The sequence below is a fragment of the Hyaena hyaena genome, unplaced genomic scaffold, assembly GCF_003009895.1.
Source record: "Hyaena hyaena isolate Hyena2069 unplaced genomic scaffold, ASM300989v1 scaffold_186, whole genome shotgun sequence".
NCBI lineage: Eukaryota > Metazoa > Chordata > Mammalia > Carnivora > Hyaenidae > Hyaena > Hyaena hyaena.
Genome location: NW_024080818.1, coordinates 2448064 through 2470093, shown reverse-complemented (window position 1 = coordinate 2470093; position 22030 = coordinate 2448064). Strand labels below are relative to the sequence as shown.

Below are 22030 nucleotides of genomic sequence, written 5' to 3'. Positions count from 1 at the left end.
TTTTAATACCACCTTAAGACAGTATTTGCCTTGGGGTGCCTAGGTGGCTCAGTCCTTAAGCACCTAACTTTGGCTCAGGTCAGGATCTTGTGGTTTGTGAGTCTGAGCCCTGCACTGGGCTCTGTGCTGACAGCTCAGAGTCTGGAGCCTGCTTCAGATTTTGTGTCTCCCTCTCTCTTTGCCCCTCCCCTGCTCATGCTCTGTCTCCCTCTCAAAATAATAAAAATAATAATAATAATAATAATAATAATTTAAAAAATTTTAATGATAGTATTTGCCTCTTGCTAGGAAGCAAATATCATTTAGTATTAATTTATTGCATTTTCCATAAACAGACACAAGTTCATTCCCAAGTTAACCAAATGAAGGAGAGACTAGGAGGGAGGTTCAGAGGATGTCCTTGACATACTTCATCAGAAAGCCCGTGGAGCAGCCACAGCAGAAGTAGACTTTTTGATGTGTGGCTGCAACTTTCTGTATGTCAGATAAAAACATTTCAAGGCTTAACTGTGGATAATACAAGTTTCTGCAAACTAGCTTCTGTCCATAATATTCACAGTGCTTTGATCAAGGACACTAATGCTCATAAAATTTTGTCCTTTCAAAACATACTTTTTCCACTCAACAGTAGCAAAGACAAAGGAAGTCGCACATATCCACACCTTCCAGCCTGCCTTGTAAAGTATGAACTTTCACCTGAATAATCATTTATAGAAATAAGCAGGCCTCAAAGGTCTGTCACCAATTTTCATACTACTGTGCTAGAGAACCATTCCTTTATTATTTTAAACCAGCCAAGAACAGGGAAGCAGAAACTAGATATTTAGCCCCAGCATTTTTTGCCAAATAATAGGTTTTTGGTTTATTAATATTTCTGAATTTCAACCCATCAAGACATTTTTCTCAAAACATAGAGAAAGTCCCTCAAATGACGAACTGTCTCAGTTTACCTGGGCCTGACTGGCTCCTGGGACCTGTGCCTTTTAGTGCTAACGGCAGGGAAGACCTGGAGAAGAAAAACCACAAAAAGGGCTCACATGCATACTTATGTGCGGCAGCCCAAGGCTCTGATCCAGAATGCTCCAGGTATCAGGGGAAACCATTTTCTGAATGCAGGGTCCAAGGACACCTAAATATGTCAAGTTTGGGCTGAGAAAGAGCCTGCCTTACTTGCTCTCTCCAACCATATGTTCACTCTTTGGGAGGAGCAGCTCGGTTGAAGGACATTAGGAATAATCAGAGGACACATATGACTCCATGAAGAACATACTGCACCATTTACTAACGCAGTGACTCTAGGTTTTGGCATATGTTCCCTGGGAAATGCTCATGTTCACAGGATCATCCCCTTTGGTATATTGCAGGGTATTGATAAACAACCTGAGATTGGCGTTCGAAGGCCAGTTTGACAGCCACGTCCGTGCAACTGGACACAGTTATGAGACGTACAACAAATGGGAAACGGTATGATGCATACATGATTTAGACAGACATTGCTTTGGGAATTGAACTAAGAACGGACATTAATCTACAAATGGTTACATTGGTAGATAGAGGCTTGGACTCAACAAGTCAGCACTGAGAATCCAGGTCTCATCTCTCGCAGTGCCATCGGAACAACATTTGAAGGACGCACTATGTATCTCCTCAAGGTAATCATTTTTAACCATGACGGTGCCATGTCTGAGGGCTTTAAATCAATGGTTCTAACACATTAACATCTGTTACACAGACATGCTCATCCCAACATTGTTATAACTCTTTCCCTGTCTATATGCCCCAGGGAATCAAACAGATTCCCCAGCTTCTTTTATCATATGTGGATTTTTAAATCATTATTTTGATTTATTCAAAAGGAAAATGCAATAAAATAAGAGAAGTCCTATAAATTTAACCACATTCCTGTAAGCAATGTAAATGATCACCTACCTTGATGAAATTCTTCTCTCCCAGATGTTGTTTGCGATTCCATTTGCTAAAGAGGTTCATAAACTTCACGTCTATCAGGCAACATTACAAAGTGTAGCAACAATTTGTTTCTGTCGTCTTCTAATGCCATTTTTGTCATGTAATTCTAATGAAGAAAATAAAAAGACAAGGACTAAGTGGGAGAGAAGAAAAATTCTTACAAGATTAGCAACAATCATGATTACTTCTAATTACTCATCCAGTTGTCTTGGTCATGTCACCTAATAATAGCAGCTGAAAATAACCTCCACGTGAGTACAATTAAGCAGCGTAATCAGCATCTTCTGAAAAATATGAGCTTGTCAAGCTTAATAAAAATAATAAACAGCCATGTAAGCCTTCAGTTCAAACATTGTGAGTGTCTAGAGGCAAGAACATACTGTGCTAGTATTGTGTTTTAATTTAATCATGGGATATATCTCTTGCTGTTGTCAAGTTTCACCTGTTGAATCCACAACCCAGACGGGTAGTGAATGTTAACCCCTGAATGTGACAAATCAGTGTCTCCCTTTTCCTTTGCTTGCAATAGGTTGGCAAAGCTGGACCAAATAAGCCAGCCATTTTCATGGACTGTGGTTTCCATGCCAGAGAGTGGATTTCCCCTGCATTTTGCCAATGGTTTGTGAGAGAGGTCAGTATATAGAATGGTTTTTGGCTGAGGGAAGTAGAAAGTATTTTTTATTTAATAAAAAACTTCAGTTTCTTATAACTTAGCTATAATAATAATAACAGAAAAATTCATAACTCTAAGTTGTCATTTTTAGGGAAACTTCATAAGGTAAGAGTTTAAGTTTTTTTAAGTTTTTTTTATTTATTTTGAGGGAAAGCGCACAAAGGAGAGGCAGAGAGAGAAAGAGGGAGAGAGAAAGAATCCCAAGCAGGCTCCGCACTGTCAGCACAGAGCCCAATGCGGGGCTCCAAATCACAAAACAACTGTGAGGTCATGACCTGAGCCGAAGTTGGACACTTAACCAACTGAGCCACCCAGGCACCCCTGTAAGTTTTTAAAATAGTTACAAAATTTTATTTATTTAAATTTGACTTATCAGAACTTTCTTACCCACCTTTGGTGGAGAGACTAACTGGTAGTATAATGGACAGGTCATTTAAAAGTAAATGATTGTGGATAAAGCACGAGCTTCATCATTATCTCTTAGGCAATAAAGTTTCGTATACTTCAGAAAAAAAGAAAACAATGAATAGTGGTTCCTACTCTAAATGATAGTGTTTTTCATTCCTTGTAATTCTAATGATAAGATATATGAGAAAGCCCTTTAACTGAACTTTTTAAATATCCATGAGTCCATACTGATATAAATAAATTATTCAATAAATAAATAAGAGGGAAAGAAGGAACAACTCTTTCTTTAAGAAGAATTACAACTAATGGATATACAAAGAATGAATACAATAGAAAATTACCATTAGAATACCACAGTAATAATCATTTCATGAAAATCTATGTACAGATGCAAAAATTAGTGAGTCAAAGTTTAAAGACAAATAGGATATTTGCAGTTTCAAGGCATCTCCCCAAAAATATGTATCCAATTACAAAGACAAAGTTTAGAGTAGAGAAACAGCAGAAACTATTTAACCAAATAGTGATCAAGGTCAACATCACTGGTAACATCATCATCACATACCACACATTGTCTTTATGGTACTTGTCCTAAAAATGCATAATCTTCCTCTAATCATAAAAAAAACTGACACAAACCCAAATTGAGGGGCCTTCTGCAAAGTAACCAGACCAGAACTCTTCAGCAGTGTCAAAGTCATAGAAGACAAAGACAGACTGAGGAACTCTCACAGAGAAGAGGAGACAAAGGAAACATGACAACCAGCACAATGTGGGACTGTGCACTGGATCATAGAACAGAAAAAGGATAATAGTGGAAAAACTGGTGAACTATAAAAAAAAAAAAATCTATGATTTAACTTATATTATTGTATCAATGTTAATTCGTTCACTTTGATCACTGTACCATGATTAAGTTAGATGATAACATTAGGAGAAGCTGAGTAAAGGGCATATGTGAACCCCTTGCATTTGCAACTCCTTCTCTAAGTCTAAAATTATTTCAAAATTAAAAGTATAAAATATTGAAGTACTTTTAAAATTAAGAATACTATTATATACAATACACCATCTTTTGTGTGAAACACTTCTGTATATATTTGTCATTGTCTTGGTTTCTAGACATGTTTTGTATCCAGTTGTCACCATTGAACTTCAATGGAGATCTCACCATCTGCCAAACTTTTGTCATTACTGTAGTTATCTAAGATTATACCAGCAAAAAGGACATGGTTCTATAGCTCTTCCAACTTAAAAATCACATATTTTATCATGTGTTTTTATAATGATATACATATATAGACTCATGAAAAAGTATAGTAAAACTATTAATAAATAGAAGCCTTAAATATTTTAAAATCTACTCAGCAAAGCCTAGGGAAGAGTTGAATTTAAGTTTAATATGATACTGGGGCTGGGAAACTATGACTAAAAGAACATAATAAATGACTGAGGTCCTTCATTCATAGAGGAATGTCCACATTACTTAGCAGGGGTAGCTAGTCCCTTAACAGGGTTCCCTTCTCAATATAGAGGAATGAGAAGGAGACTTTCATCATTATACAGGCTTTGGTGAGAGCCACCCAAAATCTATCAGTGTGAGCTCACTTCAGAAAGGGAGGCTTCTTCATTCTTCTTCTTTATTGTACATTCTCTGCAGTGGGACTGCCTACAAGTTTCACAAAACTTAAATAAATTTCTAGATGATATTATTTATTTTTTTTTTTTACAAATAGTTTATTGTCAAGTTGGTTTCCATATAACACCCAGTGCTCATCCCCACAAGTGCCCTCCTCCATGCCCATCTCTCCCCTCCCCCCCACACCCATGAGTCCTCAGTTTGTTCTCAGCATTCAAGAGTCTCTCATGGTTTGCCTCTCTCCCTTTCCCCACCATTTCCTCCCTTCTTCTCCCCCATGGTCCTCCATTAAGTTCCTCCTAATCCTCCTATACGTGCAAACATATGATATTTGTCCTTCTCTGCCTGACTTATTTCGCTAAGCATACCACCCTCAAGGTCCATCCATGCTGCTACACATGGCCAGATTTCATTCTTGCTCATTGCCATGTAGTATTCCATTGTATAGATAAACCACATCTTCTTGATCCATTCGTCCGTTGATGGACGCTTAGGCTCTTTCCACGTTTTGGCTATTGTTGAGAGTGCTGCTATGAACATTGGGGTACATGTTCTCCTATGCATCAGCATTTCTATATCCCTTGGGTAAATTCTTAGCAGTGCTATTGCTGGGTCATAGGAGAATTCTATTGTTCATTTTTTTGAGGAACCTCCACACTCTTTTCCAGAGGGGCTGCACCAGTTTACATTCCCACCAACAGGGTAGGAGGGTGCCCATTTCTCACATCCTCACCAGCATCTAGAGTCCTCTGATTTGCTTATTTTATCCACTCTGACTGGCGTGAGGTGGCATCTCAGTGTGGTTTTGATTTGTATTTCCCTGATGAGGAGGGATGCTGAGCATCATTTCATGTGTCTGTTAGCCATCTGGATGCCCTCTCTGGAGAAGTGTCTGTTCATATCTTCTGCCCATTTCTTCACTGGGTTGTTTGTTTTTCGGGTGTGGAGTTTGGTGAATTCCATATAGATTTTGGATATTAACCCTTTATCTGATATGTCATGTGGAGTTTGGTGAGTTCCTAGAAACATGCATAGCCACCCATAGACATTCCTTACTTACTAAAAATCGGTTTTACCCTCATATCCTACTCACTTTGGAAAAAATTTATTGCAGTTACTATTGAAAAGTGAATATGTTTGGGGCGCCTGGGTGGCTTAGTCGGTTAAGCGTCCGACTTTCGCTTAGGTCATGATCTCGCGGTTCGTGGGTTTGAGCCCCGCGTCAGGCTCTGTGCTGACTGCCAGCTCAGAGCCTGGAGCCTGTTTCAGAGTCTGTATCTCCCTCCCTCTCTGACCCTCCCCTGCTCACGCTGTCTCTCTCTCTCTCTCCTAGAAATAAATAAAAATATTAAAAAAAAAAAAGTGATTATGTTTAATAGTCTTTAGTTTTATTAAATCTTTGCTCATCTTTAAACTGAAAATTTAAATAAATAATTATGTGTCATATACGGCTGTAATAGAATATCCTGGAAACAGAAGAATTAAAAACTATTTTAGTCAAAACTATGGATAATATTTTGCTGTCTTTTAAATATTACTAATATCTATGTCAATAGGTAGATATTAGTACCAAAGTTAACATTCATACAGTCTATGAAAATTTTAGCAGCATCATGCATTCCATTTTTCCATGAAATTCTCTTCTTATTCATACACAGGCTATTCGCACATATGGACGTGAGATCCACATGACAGAACTTCTCGACAAGTTAGACTTTTATGTCTTGCCTGTGCTCAATATTGACGGCTACATTTACACCTGGACCAAGGTATATGAACCAATACTGAGAAGGGCTGATTAAATTAAAACCAACCCACTTTCTATTATACTTGACCTAACCACACAATCCACTTTCAGAACCGAATGTGGAGAAAGACTCGCTCCACCCAGGCAGGAACCACCTGCGTTGGCACAGACCCCAACAGAAATTTTGATGCTGGTTGGTGCAGTAAGTATCTGGCTGACCATTTTGCATGTATCTGTTGAAAAGTATGGGAGGAAAAATCACACAAGAAAACAATGTCTAAAATAAGAAAAAATGTAAAGTGTTACATTTTAGAATTCTAACTTTCTGAAAGCAGAAACAATAAACAGTTTACTTATTCACTCAAAAAAATGTAGTATACTCTACTGTGTTCCCAGCTGTGTTAGATACTGGAAACACAAGGCTGAGCAATCCAGACAGAATTCTACTACTTTGAAATGTATAATTTAGAGGAGACAGTCATTAAAGAATTATTTAAATAAAAATGTGATATTATTACAATTTTGTGATTCAACTCTCAGAAAATGATTACAAGTAATAAGAAAATTTCTCATGGATATTAGTTTCTCCCTTATTAATTTTCTTACACTATATTGAGATCTCATTGTATTACTATACAAAGACACACTGATGATTTCACATGCAACTTTTTACCCCATTAGCTTAAAAACATACCACCCTAATCTCATGACTAAATATATGTGCATGCTTTATTATATATACATACATGATCATGAGGGCACCTGTAAAAACAGCTTTTAAGTTTATTTATTTTGAGAAAGAGAGAGCATGAGCATGGGGAGGGACAGAGAGAGAGGAGAGAGAGAATCCCAACCAGGCTCTGCACCATCAGCACTGAGCCCAACGTGGGACTTGATCTTACAAACCGGAACAATGAAATTATGACCTGGGCCAAAACCAAGAGTCGGGCACTCAACCAACTGAGCCACCCAGGAGCCCCCAAGACAGCTTAATTTTAACTCTCTAAGTTGAAAGCTTGAAACATGCCTTGTAAGAACTTTAGTAGGTGACCATTCCATTAACGACATATGTTCTTCTAGAAGTCGGAGCCTCTCGAAAGCCCTGTGATGACACTTACTGTGGACCTGCTGCAGAGTCTGAAAAAGAGACCAAGGCCCTGGCTAATTTCATCCGCAGCAACCTCTCTTCTATCAAAGCATATCTGACAATCCACTCATACTCCCAAATGATGCTCTATCCTTACTCCTATGATTATAAACTCACAGAGAACAATGCTGAGTTGGTAAGTAGCTGTGGTAGTAAATAAGGTATTTCACTGTTGAGATTTTTTAAATCCTATTCCTGAGAAAAAATTATAAAAACAATTTCTAAAAATTCCATTATTAATTTTTGGTAGTAGAAGCAAAAAAAATTGAATTGGCTGATAAATTGGCTAAAAAAGATATGATTTTGATGGGGCAAACAGTTCCCAACATGTTAAACTGGCTTAGTCACTAATTTTCAAAATGACAATAAGTACACTTACTCCTGCTTCACCACAATACTAACTCACGTGATGATTTCAGATGCATCTGAGGTCATCAACAAAGTTGCTTCATCTCACACACAATCAGAAAGTCAATTCTGTCAAGAACTGCCTTGAGCTGGATTTGACATAGACAGAGTATGGCAGATTTCATTAGGAATTTGGCACATTTGGTTGATATTGGGTTAAGTGATAAGATCCTAATATTGCTTATATCACTGTTTGATTAGATGAGACACAGAAATAAAGCAATCAATGAACAAGTGGTAAGAATGGGTCCTTACTATACATAGGAAATAATGCAAAAAAAAAAAAAAATTAAGTATCTCTGACTCAAAAAAACTAGCAATGTTGGAGAATCATGATATAACCACATGAAAAGTTAAATAATATAAGAATTTTATAGCATTCACATTAACAGATATCACATATCAATGCATAGTTTTTTTAAATCATCAGGTTTGAATCCTTCAAACAGTATTTTCTAAATTATGAAACATCTGGCTGCCATAAGTTGGGACCAATGACCTTAAAAGAACAAGTGTAAGATTTAAAGCATTTGAGTTATGCCAAAAAAAAAAAAAAAAAAAGTGTTCCACTTAGACAATGACATAGATATTTGGCTCACCTAAATGCATAAATTTGAAGATCCAGGGACTTTAACAACTGGAAATTGTTGTTTTGTACTTTCAGTCTTTCAGAGACCAAATAAAACATGTAATAATATAAATATTTTGTGTAGAGCAAAATGGAAAAATAACTCAGCCTCTTAGAAAATTGATAGCTAATAGTTGGCCTGGTCCTTTTCATTAAAAAAAATGCTATTTTTCAAAAAGCTTCCCATTTTCCCTATCCACAGCCAAAAAAACAAAGGAAAACATCACTAGTTGGAACCATTAACTATTTCAGTTTTCCAATTATGCTCCATCTGTGAAGTGTTCCCAGCGGGTGCACACAGTCCTGCTCTTCCAGAGATGGGTGTGGTCGGATCCTCATTCCAATCCCAGATTTCAGTCCCAGAGGACAGAAGGTGGGGCTATGTTGTTTGCTTTATTCATGGGAGTATGTTTAAAGTGTACCACATCAGAAAAGAAAAAGACAAAGCCATATTAAGTGTAACAATAATCAATATATCCAGTTTGCTTAATATATCCAGTTTTAAACCCAAATTCTAAAAGACTAATGCTAACCGAAAAATTTTAAAGTGTTCTTTGGAAATGAGCTGCCTTACAAAGCATCAATACCTTTTCTTATTTGGAGAATAAGTGAATTCTAATTAACAAAGAAGTGGAGTAAACAATTATATCTAGCAAAATATTCATAATCTATTCTCAACAAAAATACAAACCATAAAATTATCTTATGTTGGATGTTTAATTTTATATTCACAAAACCAATAAATTCAAGAAAAAGTACATGCTACTTCTTATCCTTTCTGAGCATGATAAGACAGGTGGCTAACCTGAAAATTTAATTGTACTTATATCACAGTAATTGATTTAAAAGGTACTTTAAATTTCCAGTAATTTTTTCTATGATTAAGCTTTTGCCTAGCATCTTAAAAGAAATACTTAAGCTCCACTAGTAAAATCTAAGGTGAATGTTAATTTGATTATTTGATTCATTGGGAATCTGAATTTAGTCCAGCACCCCAAAGTCACTTAAATCTTTGAAATAACTAGAGATCCTTTCCATCGTTTTCTTATTTTGCAAAATTCCAGTTCACTAACTTCTTAAGCACATTCTGCTAGAGCAACTCATAATGGTAGTGTTAATGAGTATATACATACAGTCAAAAGAGACTCTGAGTCTCTCATAAAGAAAAATATTGGCTTTTTCATGGTTTTTATTTGTAATGAGGCTATTAAGAACAAAAAGTAGAAGTCCTGATCTGGGCACAATAAATGTTCCATCCAAATCTAGTGCTTTTATATTAATTCTCAGCTAGAAAAAAATGTGATTCCACTCTAGAAAACTAAAGGTAGGGAAAAATTAGTAAGATGAATTCTTGGCATACCACATTATAAATAACTCAGAATTTCTTTTTTTTTTTATTTTTTTAATTTTTTTTTTTAATTTATTTCTGAGAGACAGAGACAGCATGAGCAGGGGAGGGTCAGAGAGAGAGACACACACAGAATCTGAGGCAGACTCCAAGCTCTGAGCTAGCTGTCAGCACAGAGCCTGACACGGGGCTTGAACCCATGAACCGTGAGATCATGACCTGAGCTGAAGTCGAAAGCTTAACCGACTAAGCCACCCAGGTGCCCCCAGAATTTCTTAAAGTAATACAAAGTGGACTTTGTCTTACACAGAATTGAGTGCAGAGATATAGATATGATTCTTATTTATCTTCACCCTTATAAAACTTACAAGATTATATTTGTAGCAAAACAAAAAATACTTTAAGGAGAATAAGACAGTAAACTGAAGGAAATTATCCTGTACCTATATTAAAATTCTCAGCCCAAATTTAGGACACATAGCAATCTTTGATATCTGAGTTGTGATAAAAAATGTATGTGGCTTCATTTCTGAAAGATCTGACATGTGATTGCCTGACAATTATTCATATCTCATGATCTGGGACATGTCAAGAGACAATCTTCAGAGAATGCAAAAGACCAATGAAGTAAAAGGACAGGAGCAGTAATAGCATGGATTACAAAGAAAGCTACCAAAAAATAGGTCTACAGCAGATCAGTAAAAAATATGAAGAATCATAAAAATATCTTACATGTATAATGCTTTCCCATTTGCTGTTTTTACACATACTACATTATTTAAAAAAAGAATACAAAGTTTACTGTGAATTTCGAATGGCTTCATACACTATCCAGTTCCTCAGTGTTGACTTATTAAATATGAATTATCACTACCTTCAAAAGAAGTTTTAAGGCCAACAAAAAGAATATAATTACATTTCCAAAACTTTAAGAGATAATGGAATACTGACTCATATGACCTCTTTATTGTCAAAGTAAATAAAAACTAGGAGGCTTAATTGAAAAGCCTCTCAAACCTTTCCATATCTTTACATTTATTGAGCAGGAAAGGAGCTCCAAATCTCTGGTCCACCTTCCCCCCAAAGGGCCTATGTGGCACTATTAATAATAATAATAATATTATTATATAATGAATTGTTATTGTTATTGTCATTGTTATTATTATACCATTTCTAAGCCCAAAAGCAGGAACCCAGAATAAATGGTCAACTAAGTATCTTGTCCTGTTTCCCAGACTAGCCAAATTGGAAGCTGATATGCACTACACAAAGGTGCTGATCCAAGCCATACCTCTCGCACTACATTTCTACATTAGAAGCATGGAATTTTACAGCTGGAAATCTTGAAATTTCTCTGGTTCTGCTTTCTCATTTTCCAGCTGAAATAATCAAGTTTTTGCTAAGCCAGCATCAATAGCAGAGAAGGCCTTGGGCCTAGAGCTATTGGATCCTAAAGGACTTCTTAGATTGTCCCAATTTCCAAAGATACCCACACATATTTGTGTGGCCATGTTCTACGTTGGTAGCCCATGTAGCCATTTTGCAGAACAGTCATCAAATAGTCCTTCATCTCATAAATACATTATTACCTCTGTCCCTGGACACTACTAAGGATTTACACTGGTCAGCTGAGATGCCTAACTCCTCAGGGCCCAGTCTTTATGATTCTGGCCCAAAGTTTCAGGGGCATATACCCTCTAACCAGGAGAAAGTTGACAGTCTTTCTGAAAAATTATTAAACTTGACCAAAAGATAAGAATCCATTCCTAAAGCCTAACACCTTCCAGTCCAGTGTCACCTCACTACCTCTTAATTAAAGTTTTAGTTAATGAGCTGCCAAGATAGAAATCCACTGCTCCACCCAAGCATGTGAGCACAAAGCAAGACTATGATTAGAGATAAACATAAAAATCAGAGGGAAGAAATGTTGTGATTAGAAGGTAGATAATTGCAGGCCCATGTGCATACCCAATCACAGCTGTCCCCATGTCCCTGCTTAATAACAAGGATAACAAGGACATAGTCCCACTGTCAGGCAGGCTACCAGCAGCTAAGGCAGACCAGGACCTGAGGCATGAAATTTTCACTCCAGGTATTTTCTCATAATTTTTAAATTTTATTTATTATATTAAAAAATAGATGACAACTACAGGATTTATTTAATTAGAGAAACTGGTTGCTGATTTATCACTATACACTTTAAGTGACATCTTGGTCTGTTAAAATTCTCCTACAGAGGGGCCTGGTCAGTACATGGCTCATCAGGTAATTACCAGAAATTTCACTGAGTACCTATTAAGTGGTCGGCGTAAACCATGGTTTTTGCTATTAGGAATGTCAGATCTTATGGAAATGTTAAAACTCAGGTATCAGAAACCATACAAGAGAAGTACAGAATTTGGAGTTTCAAACTAAGCACAGTAGTAGTAATTCAGGGCAGAAAAATGGTAATATGTGATAAAGTTATTCAATGAAAGTATAGAAAGGAGAAAATTTATTCTGGGCCTTGAAGGATGGGCAGGGTTTGGGTGACAGAGGACAGAAAAGAGCATTTTAGGCAGAGAGAAGAGCCAACAAATGTGCAAGAAGGTGACTGAACAGTGGGGAGGGAAGGAGAAGGCTCAGCCGGTTTCAAGTGTTCTTGTGAAGGAACAGTGGGAGCGAGGTAAGGAGATTACGGAGGGACTTAAATGTCATAGTGAGTCCTGTGTCATGGCAGGCCCTGGAGCCAGTAACCTGGTAGACATGACTGCCAGGTCAAATTTAGGACACCCAGTTAAATTTGAATTTCAGAGAAATAACTTTTAGTGTACGTATCTTCCAAATATTGCAGACTCATAGTGAAAAAGTATTCCCTCTTTATCTGAAATTTAAATTTAACTGGGCATTCTGTATTCTTTGCTAAATCTAGCAACCCCGCTAGAAAAGTGATATTTTAGCAGCCCTGACCTAGCAGCAGTGTTTAAGAGACACTTGTACTATCATCCACAAAGAAGACAGGCATTCAGAGAACCTTCAAAATGGTTGTCCTTCTTTTTAATTTTGTCTCTAAAATACACCCGTGTTTACCATAATTATGTCTTTTCTCTGACTTCCCTTTAAACTAGTTTTGCCCCCTCCCTGAGCCCCTAGGAGACATTTGGCAACGTTGGAGGGACATTTTTGGTTGCCATAACTGTAGGAGTGCTCTAGGCACCTCGTGGGTAGAGGCCAGAGGATGCTGATAAACATTCTACGATGCACAGGACAGCCCCCACAACAAAGAATTATCCCACCCACATGTCAAGAGTGCTGAGGTTGAGAAACCCTGCTTTAAAACTAAGATAAGAACAGAGTCACATTCTTGGCTAATGGCCCCTGGCTTTCACCCTCCTCACAAATAGTTTACAGCATTCTGCAAATCTAAAGAGCAAAAGATTCAGTACATGCTCATTATTCAGCATTTATTTTTTAATATTTATTTGGAAGACATACCACCTACACACACACACATACACACATACACACATGCACACACACACACACAGGCACATACACACACAAATTCTCTAGACTTTGCAATTTCAGCTGACTCACGTTTCACGTTTTCCTTGAATTTTAAAGAGCTGAAAAATATGTACGTAGATCAGCCAAAGGAAAAAACTGCTTTACATCAGTGAAAGCCTTCCCACTCTCCCCACAAGCTCTGCCAAGGCGGGCAGGCCCTGCTCTCCCGAGCCAAGCCTTTCCCCTAACTCCCTGCCTTTCTCTAATCTCAGGCTTTGCAACCAGAGCCTGCACTTGTTTACCCTTCTCTTTTTCTCAGAAACATATTTTGTTTGTTCAAGTCCCAAAGGCCTTCTCCATGCCTGCCTGTGGGCCTTGCAGCCTTCTCCTCTTGCATCAAAATTATAAAAGTTAAATTCCTCATGGGTCCCTTGGTGTAAGTTACCCATTATCACAGAACAGAAGGAAGGAAACGGCAGTTAAAGATCGTTTTGATGCTTCCATTATCACATGTATTCACCCAGAGGAATAATTAAACTCGGAACTTCAAGTGAGAAACAAAGTTCTGAAGAAAATTTCCTTCGAATTGGCTTATACCCTATAGTCAGTTTGGAACTTTTGTTTTCTTGTACTGTAATAATGGACCAGTGGAAGATTAGAAGAGGCAGCCCTCCACCTCCCATGACTCTGGCTTGCGATGAAGACCATGAGCACAGCCATGAGACAGGGGCCTCCTGATCACATGTTATCTGGGAACGCAGGTCAGTGGAAAAGAACACCCTCGCCTTATTCATCTTACCAGCCCCCTGGAGCTCAGAGCCTGAGAAACATTACACTAGTTGGTCTTTTGTCTCTTGGGCTTTGAGTTAGATGTGACATTTTAGACTCTCTCTGTCTTTTGCTCTATGACCAAGGCCTCTTTTTAAGAAAACAGGTGACAAAAGAGAACATGCATAAGACATGGTAGGAAACTCATATCTAAGGATTAATAAAGGCTGGCCATGTTTGGCCTTGACTGAAAGCAAAGTTTTCTCTGAGGCTGATTTATATTTAGCTTCCTTCTGTTCTTTACAATTGGTAAAACCAGCTCCAGCAACACTTCTTTTGAAGTATTCGAAGGCCACAAGGAGAAGTGAAAAAGAGCACAGGATTTAAAGCAAGAAGAACCTAGCTCAAGTCAGCCACTTATGGGGCTGCATGCCCTTGGGAAAGTTCTTTTATCCTCTCTGAGTTTCAGTTCTTTTATCTGTAAAATGGGGATAAAAATATCTAGCTCTTATCAAGAGCTCTTTGTAAAGTCTAAGGTTTTATGTAAATGTTACTTCTTATTTTGAACCCATTGAGCAAGGATGTTAAGATGTCCCTCAAATGACAGGTTGTATAGAAAGTGTCTTTAATTGGAGTTTCAAGATGCGGATCATGCCTTCTGATGTGCTATTGCTTCTGCGGGTCTTTCGTCAGCTGTCTGAGTCCCTTTTTACAGAAATGTGTAAGGGAAAGGAGTTACCACTCTAACATTTTAGCAAATGCGGGAATTATCTCTCTTTTACCATTCCTGGCTGGGGTCAGTCACCCAGCTTGGTTGGAACATTCCCACTGAGCATGCTGCCCCACGTGGCATTCCATTTTGGTAGAAAATTCTACGCCGATGAAATGTGGACAGATAGTGTTGGGAAGATAAATGAGTAACATTTGTGAAAGTATTTGAACTCTTCAAAAGAAAAGACCCACACTGATTCCAGGGATTTTTGTAAGATCATTGGAATTTAAAATATGATATTTTGGTCAATTAACGTCTGTTCTGATTTTTTTGCCTCTTAGTTTCGGAGAGGCCAAGGGAGAGGGCCCACGGACCTCATTTTTTTTAATTACTAGAAATAAGTAAGATGCACAGCAGAAGTCATCATGTAATTGTGGCAATGCATTAACTATCACTACATGGTACCACCACCCTTCCCACAAACATCCTCAGTCTCCACTCACATGTCACAGCCTTTACAGAGCTCAGCATCCTATACACCCACCCAAATCAGGCCCATCCGTAATGCTCCAAAGTGCGAGGATAAGACTCAACCAACCAACCATGTGCTAGATGCTGTATAATCTGCTGCAGATACAAAATAAATAGCCAAGAATCCCTTCCTAGAGGGGGTTTGCCTGGGGGTGGGGGGCAAATAGATGCAAAAAAAAAAAAAAAACCTCCATTACAGAATAGAGTGACAGGAACGCTGATAGTGGGGTGAGGTTTCACAAAGGAGTGGGGAGATCGATGCTCCCTAAGAGGGTTATAGGGGCAACTTCACAAAGAAGGTGACCCTAAAACTGAATCTGGAAGGACAACAGTAATTCTTCACATAAACAGTGATGAGAAGAGGATTTCAACAAGGGAGGAGGATATCCAATGGGATGGGGGTAAGAAGAGGCAGGCACAGGCCCACTTGGAAGTAGCTCAGGGAAACCTGGCTCGGAAGGAACAGGAATGCACACCAAGGGATGCAGACTGAGAGAGAAGGGAGGGACCAACTCGCACCCTTTATGCCAAGAAAGGAGTCTGGACTTCAACAGAAGGTGAGAAAGCCACTGAAGGAAGTGGTGATGAGGTGACACTCAGAAGATGAGTGATGAGTATATATCAAGAGGTCAGAGCAACCGAGGACAAGGAGAGCAAAGGTTGACACAAACTAAATGCTCCTGCAATGTGCACCAGTGACAGGAACACATTAGCATCCCTTTTGAACTAACATCAATCTTAGATATTGCGGTCAGCAACAAAGGTAGAACAACTGCTTCCAGAAGATGCTTACGAAGTCTTAGAAAGCACTTGGTTATTATCACTTTAAGGAAAGGCAAACTAACTTTTTTGTGTGGCCCTAATGGTAGTTATGACTAAAATGGTAAGTTGATAAGTCAAAAAAGATAATAGATCACAAGCAGTCCCCTTCAGTTTTGTCAGATAACTCAAACATTATGTTACACCAATAACCTTATTAAGAGACTTGAAGGTCAACAGGCATGCAGGAGTTTAACAGATAATGACAGTGACTTTCTTGTCTTAAATCTCCTCCAGTCTTTGTAACTGTTCATGTTTGGAACTAATCCCAAAGAATCATACTTCTTTATTTCTCCAGCTTTATTGAGATATAATTGACATATAACATTGTATCAGTTTAAGGGGTACAGTGTGTTGAAATTATATACCTATATACTGGGAAATGTGCACCACATTAGCTAACACATCGTTAACTTCACATAACTACCATTTTGTTGTTGTTGCTTTCTTGTTGTTATGGTGAGAACATTGAAGCTCTACTCTACTCTCATGGCGACCTTCAAGTACAATACAGTACTGTTAATCATAGTCATAATGCTGTACCTTAGATCCTCAGAACTTATTAGAATTGTATCTCTAACTAAAAGCAGTAATTCAAGGCTTAAAGGTGGGGGGAAAACCCAGAACAGATGAAAAGCCTAAGAAAGGTAACTAGGGAAAGAATAAGAGTTCTTTAGGATCAGAGGTTCTGACTTAGAGGGAAATAATTACAGATATCCTCCAATGGATGCAAGTTAAAGAAATTATAGAATAGTAGAAAATATACCATTTACTTACCAAAAAAAATTAGTACCTCACCATGTTTCACATCTCTAACAGATGGTTTCAAACCTATTCTGAGCATTAGGCAATTGTTAATAGATTATTCTCATTTCCTGTGCTAAAGGATAGAGAGAAGACTGGCTCTAGTGTGTTGGTCAGAATAAGATTAAACAACAGAACTATACATTTAGATCACAACAGTGAAAGATTCCATGCAGTAAGAGGAAGCACATATTAGTTTACCAGATTGGGGAAAAAGGGAAGTGAAACCCTACAATTTTCAAGTTACTGTCCCAAAACTCTGAGGGTAACAAATTAGTTCCAAGAAATTGATTACACCATTTCAGTGGACCAGACAAGAAATGATTTCTGTTTTATAATTCTTTTTAAGTTTTCTAATTTGCCACTTAGTTGAGAAAGCATTAGCAATTTAGGAGCTGGAAACTTGAAGTTATATAGGCATGCCGTCATCCATGTGACATAAGATACCACTAAACTGGTTTTGATATTAGAACAGGGACTAAGGGAAGCTGCTACTTTGTAATACTCAGAATATTTCGATTTCATCACTAACCTCACAGCTTTCCAAGCATATGTACAAGACAAAATTATGATGCCAAAGTATGAAATATAGCTAGTTTCATAACCAGAATGAATTATGGCTAATTCTCCTGTAGTAAACAATCAGATTCTCAAATCTGTATTCCCAGGACAGCCAAGTTAGACCTTACTTTTCTTTTCTTTTTTTTTTAAGAGTCTCCTCCAAAAGAAACATTTTATTTTAAAAATACTTTTTTTTTCTTTCATAGTTTATTGTCAGGTTGGTTTCCATATAACACCCAGTGCTCATCCCCACAAGTGCCCTCCTCCATGCCCATCACCCCCTTCCCCTCTCCCCCACCCCCATCAGCCCTCAGTTTCTTCTCAGCATTCAAGAGTCTCTCATGGTTTGCCTCCCTCCCTCTCCCCCACTATTTTTCCCCTTCTTCTCCCCCATGGTCTTCCGTTAGGTTGCTTTTCAAGTGATTCATTTAAATATGCAATATGTCCGTGGACATTAGGGAGTTTATAGCACAGGGAGGAATGGGGGGACAGAGCCCTTTTCCTTGAGGAGTTGAGTGCAGGGGAGCAGAAAGGCAGTGGATCGTTCAAGAGAATGATGCTGCTTCTAAAAAAAAATACACATAAGTTAATACTTGCCACTTTTTTTTAATTCTGGAATTCAAATGTTCACTCTGAAATATAGTAGATGTTGTCTAACTCTTCAGTCTAAAAATCTTTGAAGCTGGAACCATCCTCATCCCTGGAACTGCCAATTCCTACCAGTATTTCTATGCTGGTAGCGATCACTGTGTTGAATATCCAGTCGTTCATATGTGTAATTTTTGATACTCCTGCCCCAGCTCATATAATCCTATTTTATCTAGACTTTATAAGCTACCACATCTCCAGGTAGTTTGTTTTGTTTTGTTTGGGGTTACTTTGTACTTATTTGACTTTTGTGTGTTTGCCTGTACTAGGTAGACAACCTCTTTGCACAACTACAAAGAGCTCCTTGCCTCCAGCTGGTCTCTTACAAGCACCAGAGACAATACAGATTTGCCAGACTCATCTTTAGACATAGTCTAACTCTTAACACACCGTGACATCTTATTATATCAGTGAACGTGATAGGTGGGACAGTTACAGATTCTATAGCCTCATTACACTAGCTTGAAATAGGGTTTAAAAAAAACTTGACAAGTCTAAATAAGAATACCTGGGGGAAAAGACATACTAAGTTCTATGTAAATAAAAAAGAAAAGAAAGTAAAAGATTGTCCTGTGACCAAAACAGAAGTTATTGCTGGTTACTGCAACAATGATTTGAAATAAACATAAGGGCCTAGTTCTCAAATAAGAGGGCAAGAAGAGTGCTAATGGTCCTCAGAGTTCCAACAAATAGTTCCTGGACGACCCTCAAGTGGTAAGCCGTGGCCTGGACCCTGAACATATGGAGATAAAAGACAGAAAAGTCACTGAGAGCTCAGAGGCCAGCAAATGGTGTTGCCACAATACAACACATTCTGTGTGGAACAGAGGGAAGCTCAGAGTGAGTGCTTGGAGAGGAGGGCATTAGGGAAGACATCCTCACACAAGAATGACTTGGATCCTCTGATTAGGTCAGCTAAACAATCAGAATGGGCCCTGAGTAAGTAGAAAACTAGCCTAAATTGTGTCTTATGTGTCTTATGTCTCTTCAATGTCTTAAAAATAATGTAGATAATAATAAGACAGATGTTTGTCAGTGTGTGCTTTTAATTATTTACTGACTAACTGCTGGTTCTTTTTCAGAATGCCCTGGCTAAAGCTAGCATAAAAGAACTTGCCACACTGCATGGCACCAAGTACACATATGGCCCAGGAGCTACAACAATCTGTGAGTCTTGGCTTCAGAACTGTGCAAAGACATCGCATGCCTAAAATGGCGACAAACGGTTCCCAGAGACTTTCCTTAGATCATTTAAAGCATGTGGCTTTTGCCTGAGAGTGAATTTTTTATACAACATGTCATCAGTTTTCTGTTCAGAAAAAATGTCCCTTTCAACCCACGAAAACATTTGCTCTATATAAACATCCATTGAGCTCCCACTACTATGTGCCAGGCCGTACTAGGTGCTAGGGAAGAAAGGAAGGATGGAGAGAAGGCAAGAGAGGAGACGGGGAAGGAGGGGGACCAGCACGGTCTTCTAAGAACCCACAGTAGGGAAGCAGGACAACTAAATACAGGGGTGCTAAGTTCTATGGCAGAGGATGCGCAAGGAAGGAGCACCCCCTAGGACCAAGCGGCCCATCCCACGGTCTCAGGGATGCCTCCCCGGGAGAATGAACCAGAAGCGTCACCTGGAAGAACAACTGCTGGAGAGAAGCATAAGGAGTGTTTTCCTGACTAAACAGCCTGCAGATGTGATGGCTAATTTGGGCTCAGGCCCCTTACGAGGGATAGATGTCAGCCCCTCTGACCAGTCACTCGGTGTGGTAGAGCAAATGACAAGAGACACACAGCAAGAGGGTTCATAAGGACCGGACCCCAGAGTGCAGATTTCACCTAGATGCTACAGAGTTTAAGTTTCACGGGGAAGGCACATCCTGCAGGCCCCATTCTCCATTTCTACTTATATTTTTGTTTGTCTTTACATGATTTCTTTTTGCCCCAGATCTGAAAGGACTAAAAATACATGGGAAAAGAGCCGTTCCTGTCATCACAGGGCCTCCTGTGCATTTGGAAAGGCCTAATCCTGGGTTGTTGTTTTCTTTCAAGTTTTATGTAGAATACAGTTCTCTGTACTCTTTGCCTTAGTAACTGCTCTGGATCATATGGGGTATACTGTTTCCTTACGGGGTCCCAACAGAAACATCCCACTTGGTCATATATTGTAAACTTCCTGCATGTTTTACTCAGACCAGTTCAATGAAGGTCCCTTTTCCATTAAACCATAAACCTTGGAGGGCAGAAGTCACATCTTTCCTCTATCCTAGCCCCTCCGGCGTACAGCCCATGGCCTGCTGCCCAGTGGGGGCTGTGCAACTGTTGACTGAATACACAGATCAAAGGATGAATTGATGAAGTAAGAAATGAACGACTGAACAAATGAACTAGTGACTGAATAAATACAAAATCCACATGGTAGTAACATCATTACCGTTACTGAATGAATAACTGGAAAATGCCCAATCTGTGCCAGACCATACACTAGACTCTGAGGAAACGAATATAAAAACACAGACCCGCCCTCAAGATGCTCCAATTTCATCATTCAGGGTTGTTTCCTAAGGATTGGAGTTCTCACCTGTCACCAGTCTTCATGGAGCTTACCTTATTTTCCTAGGATACAAACATTCTTTTCCCAGAAATTACATGTATTTTGTAAAAAAATTACATGTTACAGTTTACCATAGCACACAAGCACAGTAAGAAGTTTATATTATATTATAAATATAAACTATATTTATTTATATTTATATTATATTAAGTGGAGTATTAAACACATCATTCCCACTAATTAAGCTTAAAGGTAAGACTGGGCTGATTTTTTAAAATACACCGTATCTTTTATAATCCAGTTTTCCATAATAGTTTGCCCTATAAAACGTGATTACAAAAGAAAGATGGTGTGTTTTGTTTTTTTTTTTAATTTCCTTCCTGGATTTTAAGTTTTTTTGGTTTTTTGTTCTGTTTTTCTGCTGTCTGCACATCGCAGATCCTGCTGCTGGGGGCTCTGACGACTGGGCTTATGACCAAGGAATCAAATATTCCTTTACCTTCGAACTCCGGGATAAAGGCAGATACGGCTTTGTCCTCCCTGAATCCCAGATTCGGCCAACGTGTGAGGAAACGATGCTGGCCATCAAGCACCTTGCCAGATACGTCCTGGAGCATCCATACTAGCAGAAAATGCTGACAGCCTTGCTTCCAAGTGCACACGCTTCATCTAGTTTCTATCCTGAATTCTTATTTTTGTTTCCCTGGGTATTTTCCAGATCCTAAACTTTCTTTTACGCTTCTGGGTCTATTAAACTACTTGGATCTCTTAATACTGATAATAATAAAAGTGAATCTATTACAATGAGAAACCTGACAGGCTGCCTACCTCTTTAGAAAAAGGAAATTATATGAACAAATGACTCAGCAAGCCATACAAGGGTGTTGAAGTGGATCAGCCACATAGGAGTTGAAGTCCTCAGGGATCTGCCAACACTGGCAGACTGCGGAAATGCACAGGTTATGACAGGGGCTTCTAAGGAAGGAGAAATATAAGTGGAAAGTTAGAAAAACTCAGTTGGGTGAAATACCCCATCTTGGTTTAGTTTTCATCTCAATTAATTCATTTTTTTAAGTTTATTTCTTTATTTTGAGAAAGAGAGAGGGAGAGAGAGGGAGAGAGGGAGAGAGGGAGAGAGGGAGAGAGGGAGAGAGGGAGGGGGAGAGAGAGAGAGAGAGAGAGAG

At 38.6% G+C, this 22030-nt stretch overlaps 1 protein-coding gene across 1 annotated transcript in view; it reads left to right on the top strand.

Annotated features, from left to right (window-relative positions):
* CPB1 (carboxypeptidase B1) overlaps window positions 1–21498 on the top strand; it is a 37557-nt gene extending 16059 nt beyond the window's left edge. Inside the window, exons 4-11 of the mRNA XM_039241021.1 lie at window positions 1365–1464; window positions 1551–1652; window positions 2498–2599; window positions 6347–6457; window positions 6547–6637; window positions 7516–7718; window positions 19378–19462; window positions 21285–21498. Of these exons, the coding sequence (XP_039096952.1) occupies window positions 1365–1464; window positions 1551–1652; window positions 2498–2599; window positions 6347–6457; window positions 6547–6637; window positions 7516–7718; window positions 19378–19462; window positions 21285–21472 (982 nt within the window). The 3' untranslated portion in view covers window positions 21473–21498. The remainder of the gene's footprint in view (window positions 1–1364; window positions 1465–1550; window positions 1653–2497; window positions 2600–6346; window positions 6458–6546; window positions 6638–7515; window positions 7719–19377; window positions 19463–21284) is intronic.
* The last annotated feature ends 532 nt before the right edge of the window (window positions 21499–22030 follow it).